Raw genomic sequence first — 26,798 nt, 5'->3', positions numbered from 1 at the left:
TGTATATTAGCCATTGTTGTTCTTTATATTTTACTTAAGAATATGTATGCATTGTTTCACTACAAATGTTTGAAACTTACATATTTGTGGTTTGGATTGCCTTAATGGTTAAGGGAGGAATTTGAGTATATAACACCATAATTGCATGTGTCCATTATAGACCATTCCATTTGAAAGACAAAACAAAGACACGAGTTAAACATTTCAAATCTTGAAGGGGCACTGATGCTTTTCATCAAGCTAGCAAAAGCATTACAAAAAACATTATCAAGCAATCCAATAATGTCCAATTAGTTTGTTGGTTGGATTGAATTTCAGAATAGAAAATGAAAAAAAACATAATACATAAGTATTTATGATAGTTAATTAAAAGAGTTCGTGCTAGGTGCACCTTAGTAAACAATGTATAAGCCAAGTTAATATGTGCCTTCAATGAGTAAAAAAACATAGCTAATCCTTTAGAGTTAGAGGAAATGTCAAACATAAAATGTTTGACTCATAGCCAAATGGTTAGCTCAATCCTTATTGAAAGCTTTGGTGGGCAATTGGCCAATTTCATGCATGTTCAATGCCAACAAATACTCCGTTTGAATCCCCTAAGACTAATTTACACCAATAAATTTACTACAACACCATTATCAAATAGGAAAAGCAACTCTTCAATTTTTTTTTGAAATTTTCCTTTAAATAAAAAAATATCACTTACTTTTTCCAAACACTATAAAAAAAAACAAAAAAAACCAAACATTTGTTTTTTTCTTACCACTTTCACTATCATATGTTCTTTTATATTAACTTCATTTTTATTAGTACACATGATTGCATCATGACTTCTTCCCCAAGTTACTAGCAACACTTTGGGTTTTGTATTTGCAATTTTTTTCCTCAAGTCACTAGCAATATATTGATTTTTGTGTTTTCAAAATTTAAAAGAAAGAAAGATTATTATTTTAACGCTGAGAATAGTCTATAAGACAGATTGCTTATAAAATCCATGGTACACCAATAAATTTACTACAACACCATTATCAAATAGGAAAAGCAACTCTTCAATTTTTTTTGAATTTTTCCTTTAAATTAAAAAATATCACTTACTTTTTCCAAACCTTATTAAAAAAAACAAAAAAAAACGAACATTTGTTTTTTTCTTACCACTTTCACTATCATATGTTGTTTTATATTAACTTCATTTTTATCAGTACACATGATTGCATCATGACTTCTTCCCCAACTTACTAGCAACACTTAGGTTTTGTATTTTCAATTTTTTTTTTCTCAAGTCATTAGCAATATATTGATTTTTGTGTTTTTAAAATTTAAAAGAAAGAAAGAAAATTATTTTAACCTTCAAAATAGTCTATAAGACAGATTGCTTATAAAATCCACGGTAAAACAAATAGAAGTTATCGCTGTGAAAAACCAATGTTGACTTTGGAAACTAAGCAAATATTTACATGGTAGTTAAATCGTTAACCAATGTTGACTTTGGAAACTAAGCAAATATTTACATGGTAGTTAAATCGTTAACGAAAAATTAATATTTACATGGTAGTTACATCGTCATGAAAATTTATCTGCTCCTCAAAGAAATAGAAGTTATGGCTGTGAAAAACCAATGTCGACTTTGGAAACTAAGCAAATATTTACATGGTAGTTAAATCGTTAACGAAAAATTAATATTTACATGGTAGTTACGTCGTCATGAAAATTTATCTGCTCCTCAAAGAAAAAGCTCGAAAAGCAAAAGTGACGTCCTACCATTTCTTAGCATTCGCTTCATTCACTCAAGCTGTTAAAACAAAGTCGAAACCCTATTTTCCAACTTTCTTAAAGTTTACCTCTGTATTTCGTGCTCTTATTTTGCTTGCAGATCTCTCTCTGGCTGCCCAGCAACTGCTGCTTTGTTCATATCTGTTATTCCGTACAATTTGAACGCCATTACTGCGTTTTTTGAGCCATTTGGAGACGCAGAGGGCTCTGATTAGGGTTTCATTTGACAACCATGAGCGCTATGGAGGAAGAAGCTTCCACCGGACCTCCGGACGCTGGTCGTCCCTCCGGGAGGCCTGCCGGAGCCGATCTGGACTCTATTGACCGTGAAATTGCTGCGCAGAGGAAAGTAGCCCTCCAGGTAACATCATTTTTTCGGAAATTGAAGTACATTTATTTAGTTTGACACTTTGAAAGTTGGGCTCAAAGGAAAAATGTTTTCATTATTCGGTGTGCAAAAACAATGATGGGTTGATGCTGGATTTATCTTTGGTTATTCGTCTCATATTTATTTCGAACTCAAAGTTCGATGTACAGAATTTAGGAGGAATAGTTGCGGGTAATTGCCTAGCTTAAATCGAACACTTTTTCATAGTTGAAAGCAGAAAATTGCCGAACCATCGAGAAAAAACTTTGTCCCAGTTATTGTACATCTTTTGACAGTCACCTGGTAAGAGGTCTCATATAAATGTCGTGGATTGTAGTTTTCGGACAATTCCCTGGTCTCTCCGGGTCGCTGCCCCTTCCGGGTCCCATCATAGTGGTCTGAGAAGCCAGCATGCCTAATTGGCTCTAAAATGGGCAGTGCGTTCAGCTCTGTGGCATATATTTGAACCCAGTTGTGACCTATTTAAAATCAAACGAACAAGATTTAGTATATTACCATTTGACCCTCGTTCCCACCAGAGGGAGGATATTGAGCCATGTCTTTTTTTTCCATTATACAATCATTTCCAATAGCCTGTTTGGCGCTGATTAGCCTGCTTTACGCGTAGCTGCTGGCTCCTTCAAGTGTGCGACTAGATGGCACGTTCCTGTTTCCGCTTCTTATAAAAAATTGACCCTTTAGAAAGCAGTCCGGGCAAATCTGACAGTACTTGATTTAAACAATCAAATGGCAAAAGCTTTGTTTAGAAAGACAATCAAAAGATCAAAAAAGTTAGATGTGCGCGGGAGTATAAACACATCCCGCAAGACTGATAGCGATTACTACATAGCAGGCAAGCTGCAGATTTGAGGTCTGCTTTCAGCTGGTAGCCAGATTCTTATGTAAGCCACGATTTGGTCGGACCCAAATCGATCCTTGTTCTGTAATGTTGGCAAGGGAACAAATGCACAGATATTCAATGTACTTCTTGATATTTGTGAAGGTATATACTTGGGGAAATACATTCCTCTGATTCCTGGGTGTTGTGATGCACCTGAATTCACTTGATTCTTAGGGATTGCTATTCCTTATCTGAATTCCTGTTTAATTTATATGTATTGCCATTAATTATCTGTACATAGTAAGGGAATGTATTTCTCTTTCTATCACGTGTAATTTAAAACATGCTTGCAGCTTGCAGTTAGGTCACCAACATCATTAGAGGATTCGGTGGATGCTCTTTAGTAGTATCTGTCCCAAGTTCCAACAAAGAGTCATTTTATTGCAGCCACATTTTTACTGCATTCTAGTCCATCTCAAGCAATGTGATCTGAACCAGACTGGTCACTGAACTGGTGAACCCCTAAAACTGGAAATTGGACTGGAACAGGAAAAAACTGTAAAAAATGAACAACCAAAAAATGCATGAAATATTCAAATTTTGATTAAAAATAATGCATTCATGTACGTCCATGTGAATCCAAACCTTTAGACACAAATATGCAAAATTTTCTCATGTATCTAGCAAGTAAGGGTGCATATAACCCAATGTTACATTTATCATTATTGGGAATTTGTTGCCGGTGTCCAGAATTTAACTTGTCAGCAATATAGTTGCAAACTTAAAAAAATACATTATATATATATAAGTTTTATTTCTAAAACAACATCAACATCAAACAAACACACTGCTACATAAAGATGTAAATAAAACTGATATAACTAAATTATCCCGGAGTGCAATGCATATCTGAACCAAAATACATGAATATTCAACAAAGAGGTCCTAAATGGCCTCCACAATAAAAAAAACATTTTTCTACAAGTAACTACATATTACCAAAATCAATGCCTATTTTTGGATCCTCATCATCGTTGTCATCCTTTGCCCCCTCCCCTATGCTCTAGCCTTTTGTCTCTACCCGAATCGGAATCCCCCAGGGACATCAGCTGACATCGTCCAATTTTGATAAAATTCCGTAATCCAAGCATTTAAATAAGGTAGAAAAGCTTAAAATGCCTAAGTAGTGGTTCTACTGGAGTGAAGGGCACATTTTTATTATGCACATGATAGAGCAGTTTAATAATCAGCACTACCAACACAAAGGTACATCGAGGGTTTCGTGCTCTTGATTTGCCTTTTCCATACCCTCATACATGCACTGGAAATGTGGCAATCCTGCCAATTCTGAATGGTCTCATCTGGAATGGGTTGGTTCAGGCATAAGGCATGTAAGGTTGGTTCTGTACTGAACCAGCACTGGCCTTAATTGCTTGAACTGACTGATTCCATACCAATCTGTACGCTGATGTGTGGGACGACAAAACTTGCCCCCAAAACTAACAGCTAAAGTTAAAAAAACCAAAATCTACAGAACTGGCTTGTTCAGTATGGAACCGGTCATTTCCAGTTGAGACCCTTGATTTGAATTGGCAAACCCAGTAAACTGGTTGAACCGGCTGGTTTTGGAAAATTGGTTTAATTCTGAAAAGGTCTCAAATTGTAACAATTTTTATTTTTAATTGCAGATGCGGTTCTTTGGATCAATTACTTCTCACAATAGAGAATAACACATAAGAGAGTAAATTTCTGTGTTCTGTATTTGAATTTTAAGTTTTACTCAGTGGCACCTTTCAATTCTGGGGACATTTCATGGAAAATTTCAACATCAGAAAACCAAGGAATGTTCTCAAGGTTCATTTAACCGTGGTTGAATTCAAATAAGCAGTGAGCATTTATTGCACTAGTGATTATGGACGTCATAGCTTTCGAATGCAGGTGGTAGAATTACCTTTAGGCAGGATTTATTGGAAACAGGTCTTAACTTCCCTTTCATAACGTAATAGAAATTTAGATGGATAAGAAAATATGGTCACACATGTTGAACTGAATAGACCAAGGTTCAATAATCGGGAAGTTCGTGATAATATTGAAGTTAAAACCTAATGTGTTCCCTCCTACTGTACTCAACAATAGAAAATAGTTGCAGTTTTTTGCATGGCAGCTTGAGAAAAAAGAAGTAACTTGCTTACATGAAAAAAAACTACTGACGATGCTAATTGATAAAATTTTCACTAATAGAGGATTACTATGGTGGAAACAAGGATAGGTCCAATACCAGGGGTGAAGTAAATATTTTAATCTTTTAGGCTTCTGGAAATAGTGCCTTAAGCCAGGAACAAGGAATATAAAAGAATGAATATTAAGGTGCTGAGGAACTCTCTTAACTGATATTTACAAATGCCAAATAGAAATACACATGAAGGGAAAGAGTTTCATCTGCATGAAATAACCATGACACTGGCAAAGTAGGATAGGGTGCCAAGGTATTAAGAAAAATGATTAAAGAACAATACCATGGAAGAATTGCAATCAATGGCACAGGGAAAATGAAATCTGCTACTGCCAAAGTAAGCATCTAAGCATCAAGCTGCAGGTAGGGAGTTGCAGAGAAAGCCTGGACAAGAAAGCCTCTAAAGAACTATCTACAATTTATAAAATCATATCAAGTTTAGAAAGCTCTACTGGAAAATTTATAGTCTATTTCAGTAAAATCACGAAATCAAACCTAACGCAGAGAAGGCACACCCTTTAGCTGTTCAATACTGCTTGCAAGTTGCTGGATCATATAATTCTCTACCTTTTGGAGAGTTCTTAATTTATCCAGGACAGGACAGTGTGCTCATTATTTTGATCTTATCTTCTAAGCATACCAATTTTTTCTGTTGATAAGGGTATATTTGTCCTCAGTATATTTTGAGATGATAAGGGTATACTTGTCCTTAGTATATCTCAGACCTTGTTGCAGTGATGTACATTTTTTCAGATGCCATTAACTCTCTACAAAATTCCCCTCAACTATCTATATGATCCAGTTCTTAAAATTGCTCTTAAGTCATACAAGTTTTGTGTTTTATTTTTTATGCGATGATTTAATCCTGGAGTACTGGTTTCCCTGAACAAGTTACCAGGCTTGCCTGGCGGTTTCTTGGAAGTAAAACCAAGTTTGGTGCAACCAAATGATGCATATGGGGATAGCTTATAAAGATTCTTCTTGGTCTAGAAAACATTAAAGATGATTTTGCTGGAGAATACACGAAGTTCAACTCCATATGTCGCTGTTTGTCTTCCATCAGGCAACATAGATGGTGATCTGGAACATGCCTTAGGTCAATGGATCCATGTATGGATTACTTACAAAAGATTGTACCAACCTCCCAAGCCACTGCAGGAATATGGGTTCCAAATAATTATGGAGTTATGTTTGTGTCCTCAGCCTTACCATATCAAATTCAATAACTGCACTTCCCCATATTATTTTTCTCCAAATTTTTTTGGTTGGATTTTTGCATATATATTTATATTTTAAATCTAACTTCCAAATCTTAGTAGATGATAACTATGATACGGTTATCACCTAAGTTGTTGTACTGCAGCAACTTAGTGAAGATTTTGCAATATGCCACTTATACCTAGTAAGTTCGTATTGTCTTTGGCGCTAAACATTTGCTTGGGTTCAGAATGATGCTATAGAATGTTATTTGGGCAAATGCATGGAAACTACCTTTTTTGCACCATAGCATCTGAGAATGTGTTTATTGTTGCAGGATAAAATATATGTATAATACATAACAGTAGATTACGAAATCAGTTGGCTTGTCTGGGACTAATCAGTATAGCCTATAGGGACTGACAGAGTGCAGCAACTTAAGTGAAAATTTTGCAGTATGCAACTTAAACCTGTTCATTCTGTCTTGTACTGATCCAATAACCATATAATAATTAGGATTTCCTTTAGATTCATACATCCAGTATGGAGCTGGTTAAACCAGATTTCTTATCATAATTTAAACAGCATATACAACTTATCAACAAAAGGGTATGTACCAATTCTTACTTTTTTCCTTGAAGATTCCAATGAAGGTAAGTACTAAGGATTGATCCTTGAGAGTGTTGACCTGCTAAATGCTGTTTGAGTTTGAGGTGCCTGTTATTGCCATCTCCAGTTGTTGGTTTTGTGTGCTACTAATCATGTTACACAACATGACCTTCCCAACATTAACAAACTTTGACATTCTCAACAATATGAATAAATTTGCTCAAGATTTGTTTTGAGCACTCAGTAGCTTCACTTCTTTGATGGAGTCCAGATTGTGGGGAGCTTTTTTGTGTGGATGCTTCTAGAAGTTACATCCATAGTCCTGGTAATGCCTTTTCCTATTGTAATGTACTTAACACCCTTTGCCTACTGTTGAGAGCACAGGATAACTTAGAAAACACAAATTTCGCTTTGTTGTAATCAAATACCAAATTTTTTCCTTTGCAATTTTTTCCTAGAGTTGACTTAACCTGTTGGTTGATGATTACCACTGGCCTGTTGACTCTCTATTGACCATCTACTTGGATCCACTGTTCATTGGTTGCTTGTTGACTATCTATTGATTGTCTACATAGGTCATTGTTTGTTGACTAGCCATGGATTCACTGCTTGTTGATTTCCTCTTGACCATACCATTAGGTATATTGTTCTTTGTCTCTATACATGGTCAACTTCACTCCTGAGTCCAGAAATTCAACTTGCCATTGACTGTCCGTCAACCACAGGCATGGATCCATATTTTGTCGACTGCCATTCAACTAAATAAATGAAATGACTACTGGTTGGATGCATAAATGGTTCTAACTATTCTTTGATTGTTCCCACTGCTGCATGCACATGTACATTGTTTAATAATCATGGTGACTGGGCTCTAATTCTAGTCAACATCATTCAACTGCTCTGCACATGTTGTGGATGCTTCTAGAAGTTACATCCATAATCCTGTTAATGCCTTTTCCCATTGTAATGTACTTAGCACCCTTTGCCTACTGTCGAGAGCACAGGATAACTTAGAAAACACAAATTTTGCTTTGCTGTAATCAAATACCAAATTTTTTCCTTTGCAATTTGTTCCTAGAGTTGACTTAACCTGTTGGTTGATGATTACCACTGGCCCGTTGACTCTCTATTGACCATCTGCTTGGACCCACTGTTCATTGGTTGCTTGTTGGCTATCTATTGATTGTCTACATAGGTCATTGTTTGTTGACTAGCCATGGATTCACTGCTTGTTGACTTGCTGTTGACCATACCATTAGGTATATTGTTCTTTGTCTCTATACATGGTCAACTTCACTCCTGAGTCCAGAAATTCAACTTGCCATCGACTGTCCATCAACCACAGGCATGAATCCATATTTTGTCGACTGCCATTTAACTAAATAAAGGAAATGACTACTCGTTGACTGCATACAAGAGGCGGTTGAATGCATAAATGGTTCTAACTATTCTTTGATTGTTCCCACTGCTGCATGCACATTTCCATTGATTAATAATCATGGTGACTGGGCTCTAATTCTAGTCAACATCATTCAACTGCTCTGCACATGTTCTGGTTGCCTTACCAGACTTAGTTCCAACATTATGGTTTCCTTGTTCCATAATTCAGGTCTGTCATGCGACTTAGTTCCTCCATTATGGTTTCCTTGTTTTATAATTCAGGTCTGTCATGAATGCCTCATGCATACTACCATATCATGCCTTAATGGTAATGCAAGTATGCATAATCACACAATAACATATGCACAAGAATCATTGTTAATTTTCTAACTCCAGCAACTTGGCCAATTATTTCCTAGCAGATTATTATGCAGATCTACTGAATAAAAACTGCGGCTGAGATTTTAACACGTAAAAAATAAATAATAGCGGTAACAAATTAAAACACCAATTTCAAATGCATGCACACATAATTTCTGGCATTCAAAATCTGTAGTCTCATTTAACAATAATCTATAACATACAAGGGCTCCCTACCTGGGATAATGGCCCTCTGAGGAAAAACACAAATACAACAAAACCAGGAAATGATTTAACTTATCAAACCCTCTGCAGATCTTGCTTGGCTGATCTAGATCCTTCTCCCTTGCTGCATCTTGCGCTCTTCCTCGAATCTCGCACAGTTGGATGGAAGTCTTTCACCCAATTACTAAGATCTCATTATCTCACTGTGTCTTGTGCCTAAACTTCCTTTTATAAGTTTGAGTTGTTGACCGAATGCACAACCCTAATCTCCAAAGTGATTGATGGTTGAGATTAGATCTCAACATCACTTGAGATCGGTAGTTGAGATTCATCTAATTTAGAAATGCAAATAACTTTGCATTTCATTAAATTAATTCACTTTACCTTATAAAAGTCAATTACTTTAATAATTAAAGTAATTGTTAAGGTTAAGGGTCAATTATTTGACTTTCACATGTCTAGACACTTAGACATGTGCAGAAGCACTTGCTTCAGCTACTATCATCAACACTCCCTCTTAACTAGGAAGATACTTCTGGAATAACCATTTGGAATTGGCTTCTCCTTTGGTCCTGCTACCCTTTATAATATTCCATACACCATCCTTCACCATGGCTTTCCTCCAAACTTCTCGGTCTGCTGCCTCTTTAATGACTCTACTCATTAGTGCCATGTAGTTTGAAAACTTCTTTGAATGCCTGCTCTCCCTAAATGTGCTCCTAGGAACCTTAAAATGCTCTTGAACATCCTTCAATGTCAACTCAAACTGCGTGGGTCTCTTGACAAAACTAGAAAGTGCTATTGATTCCCCCCAATTTGAAGGCGACTCCCAAAACTGGAAGTCTTTGCATGTTGTTCTACCTTTGGAGCCTCCTGCTCCTCGTCCTTTATCACTGCTGGTGGTAAGACTTCTTAGATGCCATGTTCTCCTCAAACTTAACATTTCTTCTCACAATTGCGTTCCTTTGCTCCAGTGCAAAGATCTTGGAAGCTTTTGAGGTTTCGTTATACCTAGCAAATATGCATTTCTGTCCTAAAGCCTCCAACTTTGCCCTCTTCTCCGCAAGAACATGGATGTATACTGGACAACAAAAGATTCTCAAGTGTCTTATCTCTAGCTTCACCCCTATGAATGCTCCTTAGGAGTCTTGTCCCCCAATATATTGAGGACTCCTATTTTGCACATAAAATTGTAGTGTTACGTGTCTCTGCCCAATGAAACATAGGTGGCTCTTGGTCATGTAGCATAGCCTTGGCATAGTTAATGATGAACTGATTCTTTCTTTTTGCAACTACATTTTGTTGAGGATTATATGAGAGACTATCATCTCCCCCTTGATCTCTGCCTTATTGAAGAAATCCTTGAATTTGTTGGAGGTGTACTCTATGCCATTTTCTAACTTCAAGACCTTGATCCTCTTGCCTATCTAGTTCTCCACTCGGGCATTGAATTCTTGCAATTGACTATAGACCTCATCTGTGGTCTTCATAAAGAAGATCCAAATTTTCTTGGAATAGTTAGCAATAAATCTGACATAGTATTGTTTTCCTTGTGTTAATGCCATTGACATTGGCCCACACACAACTGAATGAATGGGATCCAAAATTCCCTTGGACCTACTCTTGCCAAGTGCACATCCTCTGCACATGCCTTGGTGCTCAACATTGAAATCTGTGAGATCGATGACAATCTCCGTTAGGATCGACAACACCTTGTAGTGCAAGTGTCCCAACCTCCTGTGTCATAACTCACATAGGTTGCCAATGTGGTGTACCAATGCTTGAATAGGTTTGCCCATCAATCTTTTTAAGTTGCTCTAGCCACTCTCCAACCTCAATGGTTGCTACTGTGTCTGAGCACCCATCTATTCTTGAACACAACCTCATATCCTCTGTCCTCAATCTTTGAGACTGAGTGCAAGTTCTTATTCAGTGTTGGTACAAACAACATTTCCTTGGCTTTCAACATTCGTCCTGACTCGAATTGAAACTCAAGGGTTCCAACACCCTTCACTTCATACTTGGCTTGATTATCAAGCTCCACATGTAAATTTGAGTCTTTCTTTGTCAGATTACTAAATAGCTCATGTGCCTCTATCGTATGGCATGATGCATCACTATCCAAGTACCAATGACTCCTGGTGATGGTGTGAGAAGTCCTCAAACTTTGCAGCGAACTCATCAAGATGAACTTTTGTTGATGTTAATGTCTGTTGTGACTTCCCCTTCCCCTTCTTCTCTAGACATTGTGATACATAGTGCCCATTCTTGTGGCAAATGAAGCACTTGATCTTGCTCAAGTCCTTCTTTCCTATTTGAGAGGTTGACTCCTCATTGTTACCCTTGGAACGCTTCCCTTTACCCTTTTTGGCCATATTGACTATTAGATTTGTAGCTTGGAAGGTGGTTTTGCATAGGTCAAGTGCCATGACATGCAACCAACAACCTAAATTTCACTCCTACAACATTATTTAATTATTCCCCAAGTTGGGGCTTTGGGGTGTAAGTTAAAATTTAATAATTTGACTTTCTAGCCACCTCTTTTGGTAAGATTGCTGATTGCTATTTTCTTCTTGTAAATCCTCATTCCGAAGTTGAATAGAAAGCCCAATGCTTGCAGGTTTTCCCCCAACTGGGGTTTCCAGGGTAAAAGTTGTGTTATTAATTTTATGTTTTTGGTTTCGTGTATTTGCTTTTGCTGTGCATGCTAGTTAATGAAACTAGAGTATTTGTTGTTATGAAATCATATTAGAAAGCATTTGAATTTCTATTGTGTTTATTTCATTGAACAATAAATTTGTATTGGGTTCATAAGAAATTAACATGGTATCAGAGTTGTAGCCTCTAAATACGAAGCTAAGCGATTTGACACAAGGTACTAGGTCAAGCAATCAGGTTTCAATGAACAAGCTTCTAGGGTTTTTTTGCCATGGCCACTAGCGTTTGGTACGAAGACAGACTAGAAGGCTCCTCGAATTATCTTTAGTGGCGAGTGGGAATCACAATAGTTCTCGATGAGAACAAGCTGCGGAACTTCATCAGTACAACAATTTGTCATCCTAGTTCAAATCCTATTGCTCTAGACCTTCACGAGGTTAAAGAGGCCAAGGCACATAGGATTATTCTTGATTGGTTCAAAGACCACTTGATACCCGATTTGTCGAAGAAAAACACTAGTAAAAAGATGTGGGATGTGCTCACCAAGCTATACTAGAGCGGCTATCAGAGTCATAAGATGGTGTTGAAGGACAAGCTTCACAACATCATAATGTCCAAAGGCGAGGGTGTAGCTACCTACTTGACCATGATAATGAAGTCGAGGGACGGAATGGCAATTGTTGGGAATACAATCCTAGAACTTGAGCTAGTGTGCATTGCGTATAGCCTTACATGGCTTTATGAAACAATGGGAGGTGTTTGGCAAGTGCATTGTTGGCTGAGAGCACCTACTCTCTTAGGAGAGAACATGGGATGACTTTATTTTAGAAGAAATTCGAGAGGGGGCTTAGTGTGGTGACTAGAAGAAGAGGTTCGAAGAGGAGGAGAATCTTGCCCTAGCAGGCAAGGGTAAGTCCAAGGTCAAAAAAGGGCCAAGTGATGGATTATCTTCAAAGGGTGGGAAGCACCTAAGTAAGGTCAAGTGTTTTGCATGTCGTTATCCAGGACACTTTGCCAGCCAATGCCCTAACAAGAAGGGCAAACAAAAGAAGTAGGTTGTTGCTACTGCAGAAGTGGGTGAGTTTTTGAGAATGAGTTTTCACTCGTTGCTTGTCTCTCAAGCACTTTTACCATCAACGCGTGGTATATTGATAGTGGGGCTTCTTGTCATATGATGGGAGTCAAGGAGTACTTCACCGGCCTTAAGGTGAAGGACATGGATTTCTACATAGAACTTGGGGAAAATGCCAAGTACCAAAGTATTCGGTGTTGGCACGGTCAAGTTTTAGAGGTAGTCTGACAAACCATTGTTGGTGGACGACGTGCTGTACATTTCGGGCATGACCAATAATTTGATTTCAATTGCTACCTTGGAGGACAAGGTTGACATTGTGACCTTTTAGGAGGGAAAAGTATACATTCGACCCAAAAACTCCAGAACAACCAAGGTGATAGGAGTCAAGAAGGGCAACTTTTTTAGACTAAAGTTTGAGCCAACACATGCATTGGTTAGTTGCAGCAAAGGGTTGGGGAAGCTATGGCAATGAAGAATGGCTCATCTTCATCATGGAGTGCTTAATGTGCCAAGGGAGATTATGATAGGGTTGCCAGAGCTGAAGGTCGAGCAACATGAGGTGTGCAAGGGTTGCACACTAGGTATGTATGCTAAGGCCAACTTTTCAAGCAACGATTTTAGAGCCAAAAGCATTTTGGACTTGATACACTCAAACATGTGGGGGCTGATGTTGGCAGTGTCCTTGAGTGGGTAACATTATTATGTGACCTTCATAGATGATTTCTCCAGGTTAACTTGGATCTATTTCATGAAGAACAAAGACGAGGTTTTCCATTGGTCAAGGAGTTCAAAGCTCTTGTTGAGAACCAAATTGGAAGGAAGACCAAGACATTGAGGTTTGACAATGGAGGCGAGTACACTTCAATTGCCTTCAAGAATTTTTGTATGAAGGAGCTAACAGCTCCATACAACCCTCAACAAAATGGGGTTGCAGAGCAGAATTATAGGGCTATTGTTGTAGCGGCAAAGGCTCTGCTTCATTGCTAGGAGCTACCTATATTTCTATGGGCAGAGGCTTTGCAATATTGTTGTATATTTGCAAAATAGTAGCCCACACAAGGTGTTGGGCATATCGACACCGAGGAGGCATTTACAAGAAGGAAACCAGACCTAAGGCACAATCACATCTTTGGATGCCTTGTGTATTGCCATGTTCCTTCAGAGAAGAGAACGAAGCTGGAACCTACTGCAAAGAAGGGGATTCTTGTGGGGTACAACAAGACCTCAAAAGACTACAGAGTGTGTTCCTGCTCCTAGGAAGACAATGATATGGAGGGATGTGAGATTTGAAGAGAGGGCTTTTCGAAAGCCTTCAACACAGATCCATCTTCAGTTGAGGTTCAAAAGTATCAAGCACCCATTGTTGAGGCAACACAAACCCCTTAGCATATTGTCATGCAAAGTGGAGAGCAGAGCAAGCAGGCTGAGCTGGAAGAATAGCACGAGGGGTAGAGGACTCTTTAGACCCAAACCTAGATTCCCAACACAGGGAGGACGAGGACTAAGTGGGCAAAGCAGACATTGGGAGAGGCCCAAGAGTATGTAGGTACTGTTAGATATTCAATCAGACATAGCAAGACTCCTCAACACTATTTTGGTTATACAATGTTGATGAGTGAGTTGATTGAGGCCGAGCTTGCCAGTGTTCAGGGGGCATCCAAGCATCAGGTGTGGATGGATGCCATGATGGAAGAGTTTTCCTCCATCATGAAGAACAATGTATGGGAGGTAGTACCACGACCAAAGGGCAAGTCAGTAAGTCAGTGGTTGGCTCCAAGTGGGTGTACAAAATCAAGCACATTGCAGATTTTAGTGTGGAGAAGTTCAAATCTCGTTTTGTGGCTAAGGGGTTTTAATAGAAGGAAGGAATTGACTATGAAGAGAACTTCGCCCCTGTAGCTAGGTACTTATCCATCAAGGCTATTATATCTATAGCAGCATAGATGGGTCGGAAAGTTCACCAGATGGACATGAAGACGACCTTCCTTAATTGTGTTGTTGAGGAAGAGATCTACATTGAGCAGTTGGAGGGTTTTGAGGTGCATGGGAGGGATTCCCACGTGTGTAGATTGAGGAGAGCACTGTATGGGCTCAAGCAGGGTCCCGAGGCGTGGTATGCTAGGATTGACAGTTACTTGCAGGTTGTGGGCTTCACCAAGAGTGAGGTAGTCTTGAACTTGTATTACATTTAGGTGAAGGGAAAACCTCTCATATTGGTGTTATATTTTGATGACCTGTTTCACACAAGATTTGAGAGGCTCATAGAAGAATGCAAGAGGGACCTAATGTAGAATTTGAGATAAAGTTCTTGGGGTTGATGCACTATTTTCTAGGTTTGGAGGTGTGGAAAAAAGAGGGAGAGGTCTTCCTTGGGTAGGGAAAGTACGCAGTTGAGATCCTAAAATGATTCAGGATGTAGGACTGCAGGCCCATGTCCATGCCACTAGTAACCAACTGGAAGAAGATTGGTACTTCAAGATCAGAGGCAGTGGACCCTACTTTGTACAGACAGTTAATTGGCTCACTCATTTATTTGGTCGACACCAGGCCAAATATCTGTTTTGCAGCAAACACGCTTAGTTTATGGTGGAGCCTAGGCGAGTTCACTGGGTATCTGCGAAACATGTGCTGAGATATCTCCAAGGCATAGTCGAGTATGGGTTGAGGAACATTCAGTTGGATGGAGTGAAGTTGGAGGGGTACAAAAATGCATATTGGGCAGGTAGTATAGTTGATACAAGAGCTCTTCTAGGCGCTGTTGTAGCCTAGGATCAAGAGCAGTCTCTTGGTTCAATAGGAAACAAAGATTAGTTGCGCCAAGTTTTGCCGAGACTGAGTACATGGCTGTTAGTATGGCAACCTGTGAGACCATTTGGCTTTGGAAGCTCCTCATGGGGCTTTTTGCTATTGTCATTCACTATGACACTCAGAGTTGCATCAAGCTCTTTGAGAATTTGATGTTTCGTGACAAGTCAAAAAACATTCATGTCAAGTACCACTTCATCAGAGCTTGTGCAGAAGGGGACAACGAAGCTGTAATACGGACCTACCGATGCGCAGGTAGCAGACATCCTGGATAAGGGCTTAAAAAAGGGCAAGTTTGTATTCTTCGGGGATAAGTTGGGTGTTGTGCAGAACACCTTCCTCGCTAAGAGGGAGTGTTAAATTTGTAGCTTGGAAGGTGGTTCTACATAGGTTAGGTGCCATGACATGCAACCAGCCACCTAAAATTCACTCCTACAACATTATTTAATTATTTCCTAAGTCAGGACTTTAGGCTGTAAGTTAAATTTAATAATTTGACTTTCTGGCCACCTTTTTGGTAAAGGGTAAAAAGGTCAATGACAGATTAAGTCGTGGCCCTTGATCTCAAAAGATGAGATGCAATCTCAACCATCCATCTCTTTGGAGAATTAAGTCAGCCACTATTTGAAGGGGAATTGAGTTGTTGAGGAGACAATTCGAGTGGCACATTTGGGCATTCAGTTGGAGCATAGGGATTGAAGAATAACGACGAATAATAGTATCATCTGGGGCAGCAAAGCAACGTTGAAAGGCAATTCGTACAACACCACACTTGTTGGAACGAGCAGGCTGCATTTCCTGGCCATACAAACAGTTCGTACAATGCATTTTTGGGATTGGCCGTACATAGATTTTGTTGGGGTGTAGTTGCTGTAGATTGCTAATGAATTTTCTCCTTGTAAATTCTCATTCTGAAGCTGAATAGAAAGCCCAACGTTTGCTGGTTTTATCCACATTGCGGTTTCCAGGGTAAAAGATGTGTTATTAGTTTTATTTATGGGGTTTCGTGTATTTGCTTTGCTGTGCATACTAGTTAATGAATCCAGAGTATTTGCTGTTATGAAATCAGATTAGAAAGCATTTGCATTTCTGTTATGTGTATATTTCATTGAACAATAAATCTTTTGCTGGGTTCAAAGGAAATTAACATTGACGGGGGCTAGGTTCTCTTCTCCACCTCCTTGTCTATTGGCCTTAGACTCCTCCCAAGTCTCTTCTTGGATGTGGTCATCCCAATTCCAAAGACTCTCCTAATTGGGAAGTTTCTCTTGAGCGTAGATTTCATTGATAAATATTTCCCGTGACTTGGGAAAACCATTCAATGCCACATTTACAAGCTCTACCTCCTCTACTTTCTCCCCTATGGTTGCATGGTGATTTTGTGTGTGGGTGATCCTCATGAAGTAATGGTAATGTTATCAGACCTTGACATGTGGATGGATTTGAGCTTGTTTCTCAAGATCATCTCCTTGTTCATGTTGTTGCTATGTAATAGGTCCACTAGAGCCTTGAACATCTCCCTAGTTTTCTTCTCTGCTAAGTGAGGGATCAAGTGATCCTTCATGACATCCACGATGACCTGCTGAGCTCTAATGTCCTTTTCATGGGATGGCAATTGCATTGCATCTTGCCTATTCTCTTTCAGCAGCAAGGTAACTCTTGCCTTCCAGGGCAAGAATTTAGATGCTCCTTCCAACCTATCTTCACATTTCAAATTGGTTGCTGCCATATCTAGACCTGATTAAAAAATTAGCTGTGTGCTAAGTTGTTATGAACATTACGCCTCCTTTTAGCATCCACAAAAAATGTTGTCGGTTTATAGATCTGCTAAGATCTCCTATGGATCTTTGTTTTGGTCATTTGAAAGATAAATGGAAAGTTATTTTTTTTTCCGAAGTCTTGACTGGTACAGTCTCCTATCTCCCTCTGAAGGATGACATCCACCAATCACATTGCTGGCCGCCCTGGTGACCCTGGGATGTTGTTCTCATATTGCTCTTGTACTGTCTATGACTGCAACTCTTATGGCGGATGTTGTTTGTACGAACCTAACTTCTGCTTGTTGTTTTGCGGCTCCCTGTTGCTCTGTATGGCTGCAACAGCTTGATTTGGGAGTTGGCTTACTTTATCTCAGTGGTTGTTGACTGTGGTACTCTTATGACTGATCTCACTTCAATTTTATTTACACATATGGTCCTTGTGTCTTTTCATTGCTGTAGACTTAATCCGCATGTGCTGCTCCTGTGTTCTCTAAAGATTGGTACCCAGATACTGAACTCTGATACCATGTTAATTTTCTAACCCCCGTAACCTGGCTAATTATTTCCTAGCAGATTATTACGGAGATCTACTAAATAAAAAGCATGACAAAGATTTTAACACAAAATAGATAACAACGGAAGCAAATTAAAGCACCAATCGCAAACACATGAACACATAATTTCTGCCCTTTGAAATTTGTTGTTTCATTAACAATAATCTATAGCATACAAGGGCTCCTTTGTTTAGATAATGATCCTATGAGGAAACAGTAATACAACAGAACATGGAAATGATCCAACCGATCAAATCCTATGTAGATCTTGCTTGCCTGATCTGGATCCTTCTCCCTTGCTACCCCTCCTTGAACCCTTCACACTTTGCTGAAAGTCCTTCTCAACCCAATCACTGAGATCTCACTATCTTATTGTGTCTTGTGCTCAAAGATGTATCTTCTCCCTTAGCCTAGCCTTCCTTTTATAAGTTAAGAGTTATTGACTGAATTCACAAACCTAATCTCTAAAGTGATTGACAGTTAAGATCGGATCTCAACGATTGAGATTCTTTTAATTCACTAATGCAAATAACCTTTGCATGTCATTAGATTAACTCACTTTATCTTATAAAAGTCAGTTACTTTATTAATTAAAGTAATTGCTAAGGTTAAGGGTCAATTATGTGACTTTCGCAATTCGAAACACTTAGACCTATGGAGAAGTACTTGCCTAAGATACTGTCATCAACACTCAATCTCTCAGTGGGTCACCCCTGAGTTGGGTTTATGACTCCACTAGGAAAAAGGCTCACTTGGAGCCAACTATGGACACACTGTCCATACTAAATAGGTACTAGGCCAGGTACCAACTTCAACAACCTTCCTAATTACAGTTCCACATCCCCTAGCCTACACACCTCAAGGTAATTCAACCCCTTTTCTATTTATTTAGTCCTTCAGGTTGCGCCACCACCGTTCTAAGGGTAGTCAGAAAGTCTCAAAGAACTATAGCTTTGGGAGTTCCAGTTGCCCTTGGGAGTCTTTTAGGCACCCCTCAGTCTAAACACTTGGCAATTTTACCCAACCAATCCCCCCTCCAAGCTTCACCCTTACCATGATAAGCAAGGAGAATTGGCCACAGAATTCCATTGAGGAATTCCCAATTGTTTACATAGGTCACAAGGTTCAATGGCTATCCAAGGTCATAGCCTGACTGGCCTCAGCATATCCCACAAGGAACTAGGGAGAGTGATGGTTGATTCATGGAATCCTCCCCCACTGCCATGGAAAACATGAATTATGTATGCATGTGGTCTTTTCACCAAGTGTCACATAAGGAACTCACTCCCACCGCTTGGAAACTTGAACAGACTATCTTTCCATTCACTTTTTGGACATAGGATATAATATCCCATCATAACTTAGGATTATATCATGCCTTTTGACTTGGGTTATGTTCCCCAAAGTGATTTTTAAGGATATTTTATTACTTTTATTCCATGTCATTGTTCCATTCCATCACCTTTCCCTCTTGTGGACTCTTAGCCCCCCATACTCTTTTCATTTGGTGGTTTGTGACCGTGGTGTATTTTATTTGCTGGCCTTTTGGACATAGGCTCTCTGGTGGCTGGCCTTAATCACACAGGCACTCTGGCATCAAAAAATGTAAACATAGGTATGCAGGCTCCAAAACCCATACATACACATGGGCGCGCAGGCCCAACATAACCTGGGTCACCAGCCTAATAAAATATGTGCACACTGCAAACATAACCTTCGCACAACATAATTTTCACTTCCTCATGCATCTTCACTTTCAGTTCCTGTAAAGAAGCTTAAAACAATGATGAATTAATCTCTGAACTTCCTTGCACAGTCTTAAGTTGTTGAGAGACCTTTGGAGTTCACGCGCTTAGGGTTGCATAACTGATTATTGATTGCTTGCTTTTATTCAGGTTGTCAACTTGACATTATTTATATTGCCACTGACATTTGCTTGAAATTTAATTGAAACCCCCAGATTACTAACTTCACTTACTGGATGTCATCCAAAATGTGGTGAGATTTTTCGGGGATGTTCAAAATTGTGTCTATAATTCTGGTTATGGATTTCTCATGCTACCTAACAAATTCTTAACTGCATCATGTATCTCTTGCTAAACTAGTTCTGGGGAGCTATCATGTGCAATATAGGAAATTCTCATATATGCCTCCTTTTGCCAAAGTGCCGGGTACCTAACACCTAGCATCTAACAAGGGGTGGGGTGCTGTGTCTTGTTGTATGGAAAATGCCATGTCCCGACTGGGCTTAATGGCCACAATGGTCCTGCTATTTCATGAGACAAAACATATGATATTAATGGGCGGGATTTGAACCCTGGTGGGGGAAATATCACTGCTTCATCTTGACCAACCAGTCAAGCCCTGGTGGTGGTTCTGCTCAATATATTTGACACAATCCATAATTTTGCCTTTCTACAATATATCTGCAGAATTGTGTGATGTTGTCTTACCTTACATAATTTTTTTTGATATTCTAACAAATTTTATTTGTGGTTGGAACTTTGCAGGAAGGCAAATTGGATGCTGCAATAGATGCTCTTTCAAATATAGAGAAGCAGATGAGGCTTGCTGCTGATGTTTCTGGAACTCGAAAGGTGGTAGTGGCGATAGTGCAGATTTGTTATGAAGCGCGTGCATGGAAGACACTAAGTGAGCAAATTAGCGTTCTTTCCAAGAAAAGAGCACAGCTGAAGCAGGTATCCAGTCTATGCTTTCTTTTGGTAATATTGTTATATCAATGAAATTTCCAGGGCCATGTTATTTCTTGTGCGTATAGCTCTTTTATTGAAAAAACAGAAAACATGTTTAGATTATTATGCAATTAGAAACTATACAGGTTGAGTTCAGAAGAAGAAATACCGTAGAAAGGGGAAAAAAGAAATGTTCTTTATGAGTCTTTTAGTTGGAAAAACTTAGGAGATAGTTTCACCGAGGGTTGAAAATTTTATTTAGGGAAGAATGACAAGATGCTAAAATTTCCATCTGTAGAGGAAAGTAAGCTGTTTCAGTTTAAATCACTTTACTAAAGATGTGCTTAATCATTAGGAACTATGTATCCCTTAGCTTTAGCTGTTCATAGTAAATGGAAACTTAGAATTTGCATTGATTTTCATACAAGGATTCTGGTTATTAGCTGTATATTAGAGGCAGCTTTTGAGAAAATAGGGTGATGTTATCAATCTTGGTTTTCTATGGCCATATAGATGTTTGGTATTTGTGAAACTAGTACCAAGAACAGCTTAAGTAATTTGAAGAAGCCATTTTGTCACATGCATATGCCCATTTCCACAAGTGATAAGTTAGTGGGAGGTTACCTTTATAAAATTTACTCAGATATGCTCTTCCAAATACCATGCAGAGTTTAATTAATCATTTGCTATGAATCTACTGAAGCTTTCTGCAAACTTTTTTTCACATGTTTAGATTATTATGCTGTTAGAAAGAATGACAGGTGGAGTAGAGGTTTGGATGCCACCCAATCCAAATTGACACCCATGTGGCACCAACACTAAAAAAAAAAATTCAGCTGCTGGGTCAATTTTTAGTCGTGTGTGTGAATACAATTAGTATGCTTTTGTAATTAGGGATAATCACAACACCAGTTTTAACTCTCATGTTTAGTAGGTTATTGTACCCTATATCTACCTTTTATTCCAGGGTTTTAAAATCAAGCAGACAAGATCGAACTAGCTATTATCTGACAATGTTACTTTATTGAGTTGTGTCACAGCCCTGTGTTCTAAAAGCATTATTTTTGAATATTTTACACTATTTTTTTTTTTTTTTAAAATTTGTCATCCTCATCTTCCCATCCGCTATAAATTTGTAGGTAGCTGAGAGCAGTCCCCAAAAACCGTCCTATTGTTTCCCCCTTCACATGCCCAAAATTCGGTGCAATATATAATATCAATGTACAATCGAATGATTAGGAGACAGAATATAAAGGAGAAGTTGCATCCACAATCTACAAAGAGATTCTTTCCAAGTGATAAGTTGGTGGGAGGTTACCTTTATAAAAGTTACTCAGATATGTTCTTCCTGTAATTTACCTGGGATGTCCTTCATTGCCAATTTTATCAATCCTTCACCAGAATTTTAAAAAATTATTTCTTGTGGTTTTACACACAGGCAGTCACTGCGATGGTTCAGCAAGCCATGCAATATATTGATGAGACACCTGACCTCGATACACGTGTTGAACTGATCAAAACACTGAATAATGTCTCAGCTGGGAAGGTGTGTATGTTTGGCCTTTCTTTTTCTAGAGTTACAGCTCAGTCTTTCATCTGGGTGGTATAATTTACCATTGATCATTATTTCAGATTTATGTCGAAATAGAAAGGGCCCGGTTGGTTAGGAAGCTTGCAAAAATCAAGGAGGAGCAGGGTCTTATTGCCGAGGCTGCTGACTTAATGCAAGAAGTTGCAGTATGTTTTTTACTCAGCTCTACATGTTCCTTGGAAATAACTAAGAATTTTCATCTTTTTTTTTTCACATAGAAATTTTTTCGTTTATATCAGTGGCATTTAAAAATGTGTCTTTTTAGTTGTGGGCAGGGTAATTCTAGAAATATTTGTTTCATTTTAATTTAGTGAATATTTTGGCTGCTAATTTTCTGGCTTGTTGATCATTGACTATTTTATGTTGTAGGTGGAGACATTTGGAGCAATGGCAAAGACAGAAAAAATTGCATTCATTCTTGAACAAGTAATGATTGTGGTTGCAAAGGAATATTTTTCAATATGCACACTACATTCAAAAGTCATATGGAACTTTACATAGCTATGGTGTACCCCTTTCATTATGGTATGATTATCATAATAATCGTAATAAACTTTGCAGGTTCGACTTTGTTTGGATCGTAAGGATTACATGCGTGCTCAGATTCTTTCTAGGAGGATCAGCCCTAAAGCATTTGATGCTGGTACATTGAAAGAGAAGAAAAAACCAAAAGAGGGTGATAACATGGTTGAAGAGGCTCCTCCTGATATCCCTTCACTTCTGGAGTTGAAGCGCATATACTATGAACTGATGATTAGGTATGTCAAACTTGCTTTGAGGATTATCACTCAAGACAGTTGAAACATTCGAAAATCAATGTTTTGTATCTTGCAATAGCATATAAGAAATGCTCTTATTGAATATACTCATCTTTTACATCCTTCTTGTTTGGAACAAGAAGCAGAGATGAAGTTTCCTAAAATAATTTACTTGTTCCCTGAGATGATGGCCTCATGGTTTGTGCGGTAGACCTATAATCTCTATCTTAAGAGGCATTTATATTTGTATCTTTCTCAGCATGCTAGCAGCTTGTCTATGACTAGATTTATCCTATCTATGGTTACCCTACAACCCCATGGTTAAACATTTCATATCAATTTGAGGCACTTCACCATTAGAACATCGACAAATTTGCTGTGCATGCTTCCATTGCATAGTTGATATTAGTCATTCTGTATATTGTTCACCATTAGAACATTGGCAAATTTGCTGTGCATGCTTCCATTGCTTAGTTGATATTAGTCATTCTGTATATTGTTTCAACTATATCAGTAATTTAGTTGTAGTTGTCAGCTTTACTTTCTAGCAATATTTCCGTGTTAAGCTGTAAAAATGTTGAACTGACTTATTTTTCTTGGCTTAGAAAATTTGCCTGTCCCATACAAAATATTTTTTTTTTAAAGGTGTTTTCCTGTTTCATTGATAAAATAGGTTTTTGATTTTTAGTTGTTTCAATCTCTTTGTGGATTGTGGATGCAACTTCTTCTTTATATTCTGTCTCCTAATCATTAGATTCTACATTGATATTCTATATTGCATCGAATTTTGGGCATGTGAAGGGGGAAACAATGGGATGGTTTTTGGGGACTGCTCTGAGCTACCTCCAAATTAATAGGGGATGGGTAGACAAGGATGACAAATTTTAAAAAATTTAATATAGTGTAAAATATTAAAAAATAATGATGTTAGAACATAGGGCTGTGATACAACTCAATAAGGTAACATTCTTAAATAATAGTTCTGAAAGATCTTGTCTGCATGATTTTAAAACCCTGGAATAAAAGGTAGATATAGGGCACAATAACCTACTAAACATGAGAGTTAAAACTGGTGTTGAGATTATCCCTAATTACAAAAGCATTCTAATTGTATTCACACTACTAAAAATTGACCCAGTGGCTGAATATTTTTCTTGGAGAGTTGGTGCCACATGGGTGTCAATTTGGATTGGGTTGAAAAATGTCTCCCAATGCCCCTAGCCTTGAGGGTGGGGAGGGGTTGTTGTGCTATATTGCTAATAATTCATCTTGGTAAAAATTATCCAACTAACTTTACAAGCATGGTGTAGGATATTCTTGCTTCTAGATTATTGATGATGCCTGCTAATTGATCTAGACATTCTATTTCAGATAAAATCCCTAGCATTATATTTCCTGTAAGACTTCAAATGCTGCAACACCAGAGGATACTCGAATTCTTTTCCAAATAACAGGAAAATCAAGGGTTAGTCATAAAATAGCTAAAAGTATTCAGAAAATACATTCAATATTATGAATTGCATATGGAATATAAAAGGATTGAGTAATGCACACTGCTTGCAAGCAATGGGCTACAAACTGCCATCTCTAACAAGATAAACAGGTGCACTCACTAAAAATTAAAATAAAAGGGACAATGGCTTCTGCATAGAATCTCACAAATAATTGCACATTGATGATATATGCCGAGAGGAAATCCTATATTTATAGGATGAATTTGAAGAAAACCTAATTTGAGAGCTTGGCCAATGGGCCACAATCCCAAAATTATAACAAATCGCATGATAGTCTTGTCATCTCCTAACAACTTGCTGATCCTATGATTGACTGTATAACATACTAATATTAACTTTAGTGAAAGATAATCCGTAGGGACCTATAGATCCTAATGTAGTAGTAATTTTGTATGCCATGCATGCACCTTTGTGCCAGCAGTACATCACTTACCTATGCCCATTTTAAATGCAATAGTATTCATGCTACTTGCAATTCATCACTATATTGTATAACATTTTCCCTTATTCTTCAATTGGCTGCATATATTCTGTCTGTGATCTCATGTTTAGTATTTGGATGTGTTTATTTTAGGGTCTTGCTGTTTTCTAAGATAGGATCTAAGTTCTATCTTTGGTATATTTTGATAAGTACAGTATGCTGTTCTATATTTGCAGCCTGAAAATTAACTAAATAATTTTCTTGAACACTAGGAAGATTCTTCTCGTACATTAGCTTAACAAGATTAACACAGAGCTCTTTAAAATAAACTATATAATGTAATGTTTCCTCTTTTCCTGAAAAATGCAAGTTCTGCAAAGTTTCTGGGAGGGGGAATGAGGGAATGGGGAAACACATCTGGCCGCTGGGGCCAATGTTGCATGAAGCAAGGACGAAACGGGGACGTTTTTTGGAAGCGGGGACGCGGAAGCATAAATTTCCAAAAATCTAGGAAGCAAAGCGTCTGCTATATATGTATATATATTTTATATTTTTTTTTGCATTTATATTCAAAATAAACATCCCAAATACCAAATTAGTTGTAAAGACATGAAAACATGCATATTTTTGCATAAATCAAGATAGATATGGCATCCACAATTCCATTGTAGTTACTAGTATGTACATCAATGATTAATTTTTCGAGCATCAACCATCTATATTCTAGCAATTACAAACATCCATCAAATTTTTAAGCATATTATAAAACATAAAACATTTAAGCATATTATAAAACATAAAACATAGAGCATATTATGATTTATCTAGCAAGTGAGCAACTGTCAACATTTGTCATGTGCAAAATTGAAATAATGATGTTTACAAAATAGGTCACTTGGTCAGCGCCAAGACAAAAAGGTTCAAATTCACAAGCCTACAAGTCTAATGATTAATCTATGACAAAAGTAGTAAATTGTGAATATATCTACTAATCTCTCCTCCTTCCACCACGAAGAGAATGTGGCGGCAGGGTTCCATGTGGTGGCAATGAAGAAGATGGTGCCTGTGGAAGTTGTGGCACTGAAACTGATGAAGACGAACCCCCTGCGGTTGGTGTTGAACCATGAAACCTAGGAACCAAGGGACTAGATGGGGGTAGCATCTCAACTCGATCATCATCATCCTGGAATCATTAATTGCATGCATGCTCCCAAATGGACCAGTGCTAAGCATATAGTTGCTCAATTATCTCTATACGAAATGCGTTTTGGAAAAAATCGAAATGCGTTTTGGAAAAACCAAAATACGGATTCAGAAAACCCAAACGTGGATTAGAAAAAACCGAAACGCGGATCGGGCTGTAAGGTTCTGAAATGGAAGGAACCACACTTTTTAGCCCACGGATCACCCACGGATCTGTACGGATCGTGGATTGGGCTTTTGACCCGGGGGGGGGCGTTTCTTGCAACACTTGCTGGGGGAATGAGGGAATGGGGAAACGCATCTGGCTGTTGGCAGATGTGTGGGGACATATCCAAAATTTGAGGAAACGACATGTGAAATCTGGGGTCCCAACACCTTTCCCCGGCAGATGTGTGGGGACATATCCAAAATTTGAGGAAACGACATGTGAAATCTGGGATCCCAACACCTTTCCCCAACTTAGGGTGTTTGGGATCCCTATTGACACTAAAAAGGTAAAAAGTTTAATATATCATTTACAGGTTTAAATCACAAGCATGAACAAAATGGGAGTGTGGAGAATTGTCCACCAATGAGTTTCCTGTCCTGGATATGTGAGAAGTCTAGGTTAGACAACCCCCACTTGGGGAGTGTGTTTTGGTGTAACACTGGAAAAAGGTTACAAAATAGCGGAGTTTAATTAGATGAAACTGGAACTATAAAGAAGCAAGTTTATTATGCTTAATTTGTAAAATTTTGTTCTTGAAAATGTGTTCTTGTCGTTGTTGTAATATAAGAGAATCAT

General features: G+C 38.2%; 1 protein-coding gene across 1 annotated transcript in view; it reads left to right on the top strand.

Annotated features, from left to right (window-relative positions):
• The first annotated feature begins 1,736 nt into the window (after positions 1–1,736).
• LOC149151916 (26S proteasome non-ATPase regulatory subunit 12 homolog A-like) overlaps positions 1,737–26,798 on the top strand; it is a 34,628-nt gene continuing 9,566 nt past the window's right edge. Inside the window, exons 1-6 of the mRNA XM_089445534.1 lie at positions 1,737–2,131; positions 20,345–20,533; positions 21,966–22,073; positions 22,160–22,264; positions 22,488–22,544; positions 22,680–22,876. Coding sequence (XP_089301660.1) covers positions 2,003–2,131; positions 20,345–20,533; positions 21,966–22,073; positions 22,160–22,264; positions 22,488–22,544; positions 22,680–22,876 — 785 coding nt within the window. The 5' untranslated portion in view covers positions 1,737–2,002. The remainder of the gene's footprint in view (positions 2,132–20,344; positions 20,534–21,965; positions 22,074–22,159; positions 22,265–22,487; positions 22,545–22,679; positions 22,877–26,798) is intronic.

Source organism: Pinus tabuliformis, chromosome 9 (assembly GCF_031772625.1).
Source record: "Pinus tabuliformis cultivar Carrire ecotype Pingquan chromosome 9, CPIR1, whole genome shotgun sequence".
Lineage (NCBI taxonomy): Eukaryota > Viridiplantae > Streptophyta > Pinopsida > Pinales > Pinaceae > Pinus > Pinus tabuliformis.
Note: the sequence above shows the minus strand (reverse complement) of the source record. Positions and strands in the feature narration are given on the sequence as shown.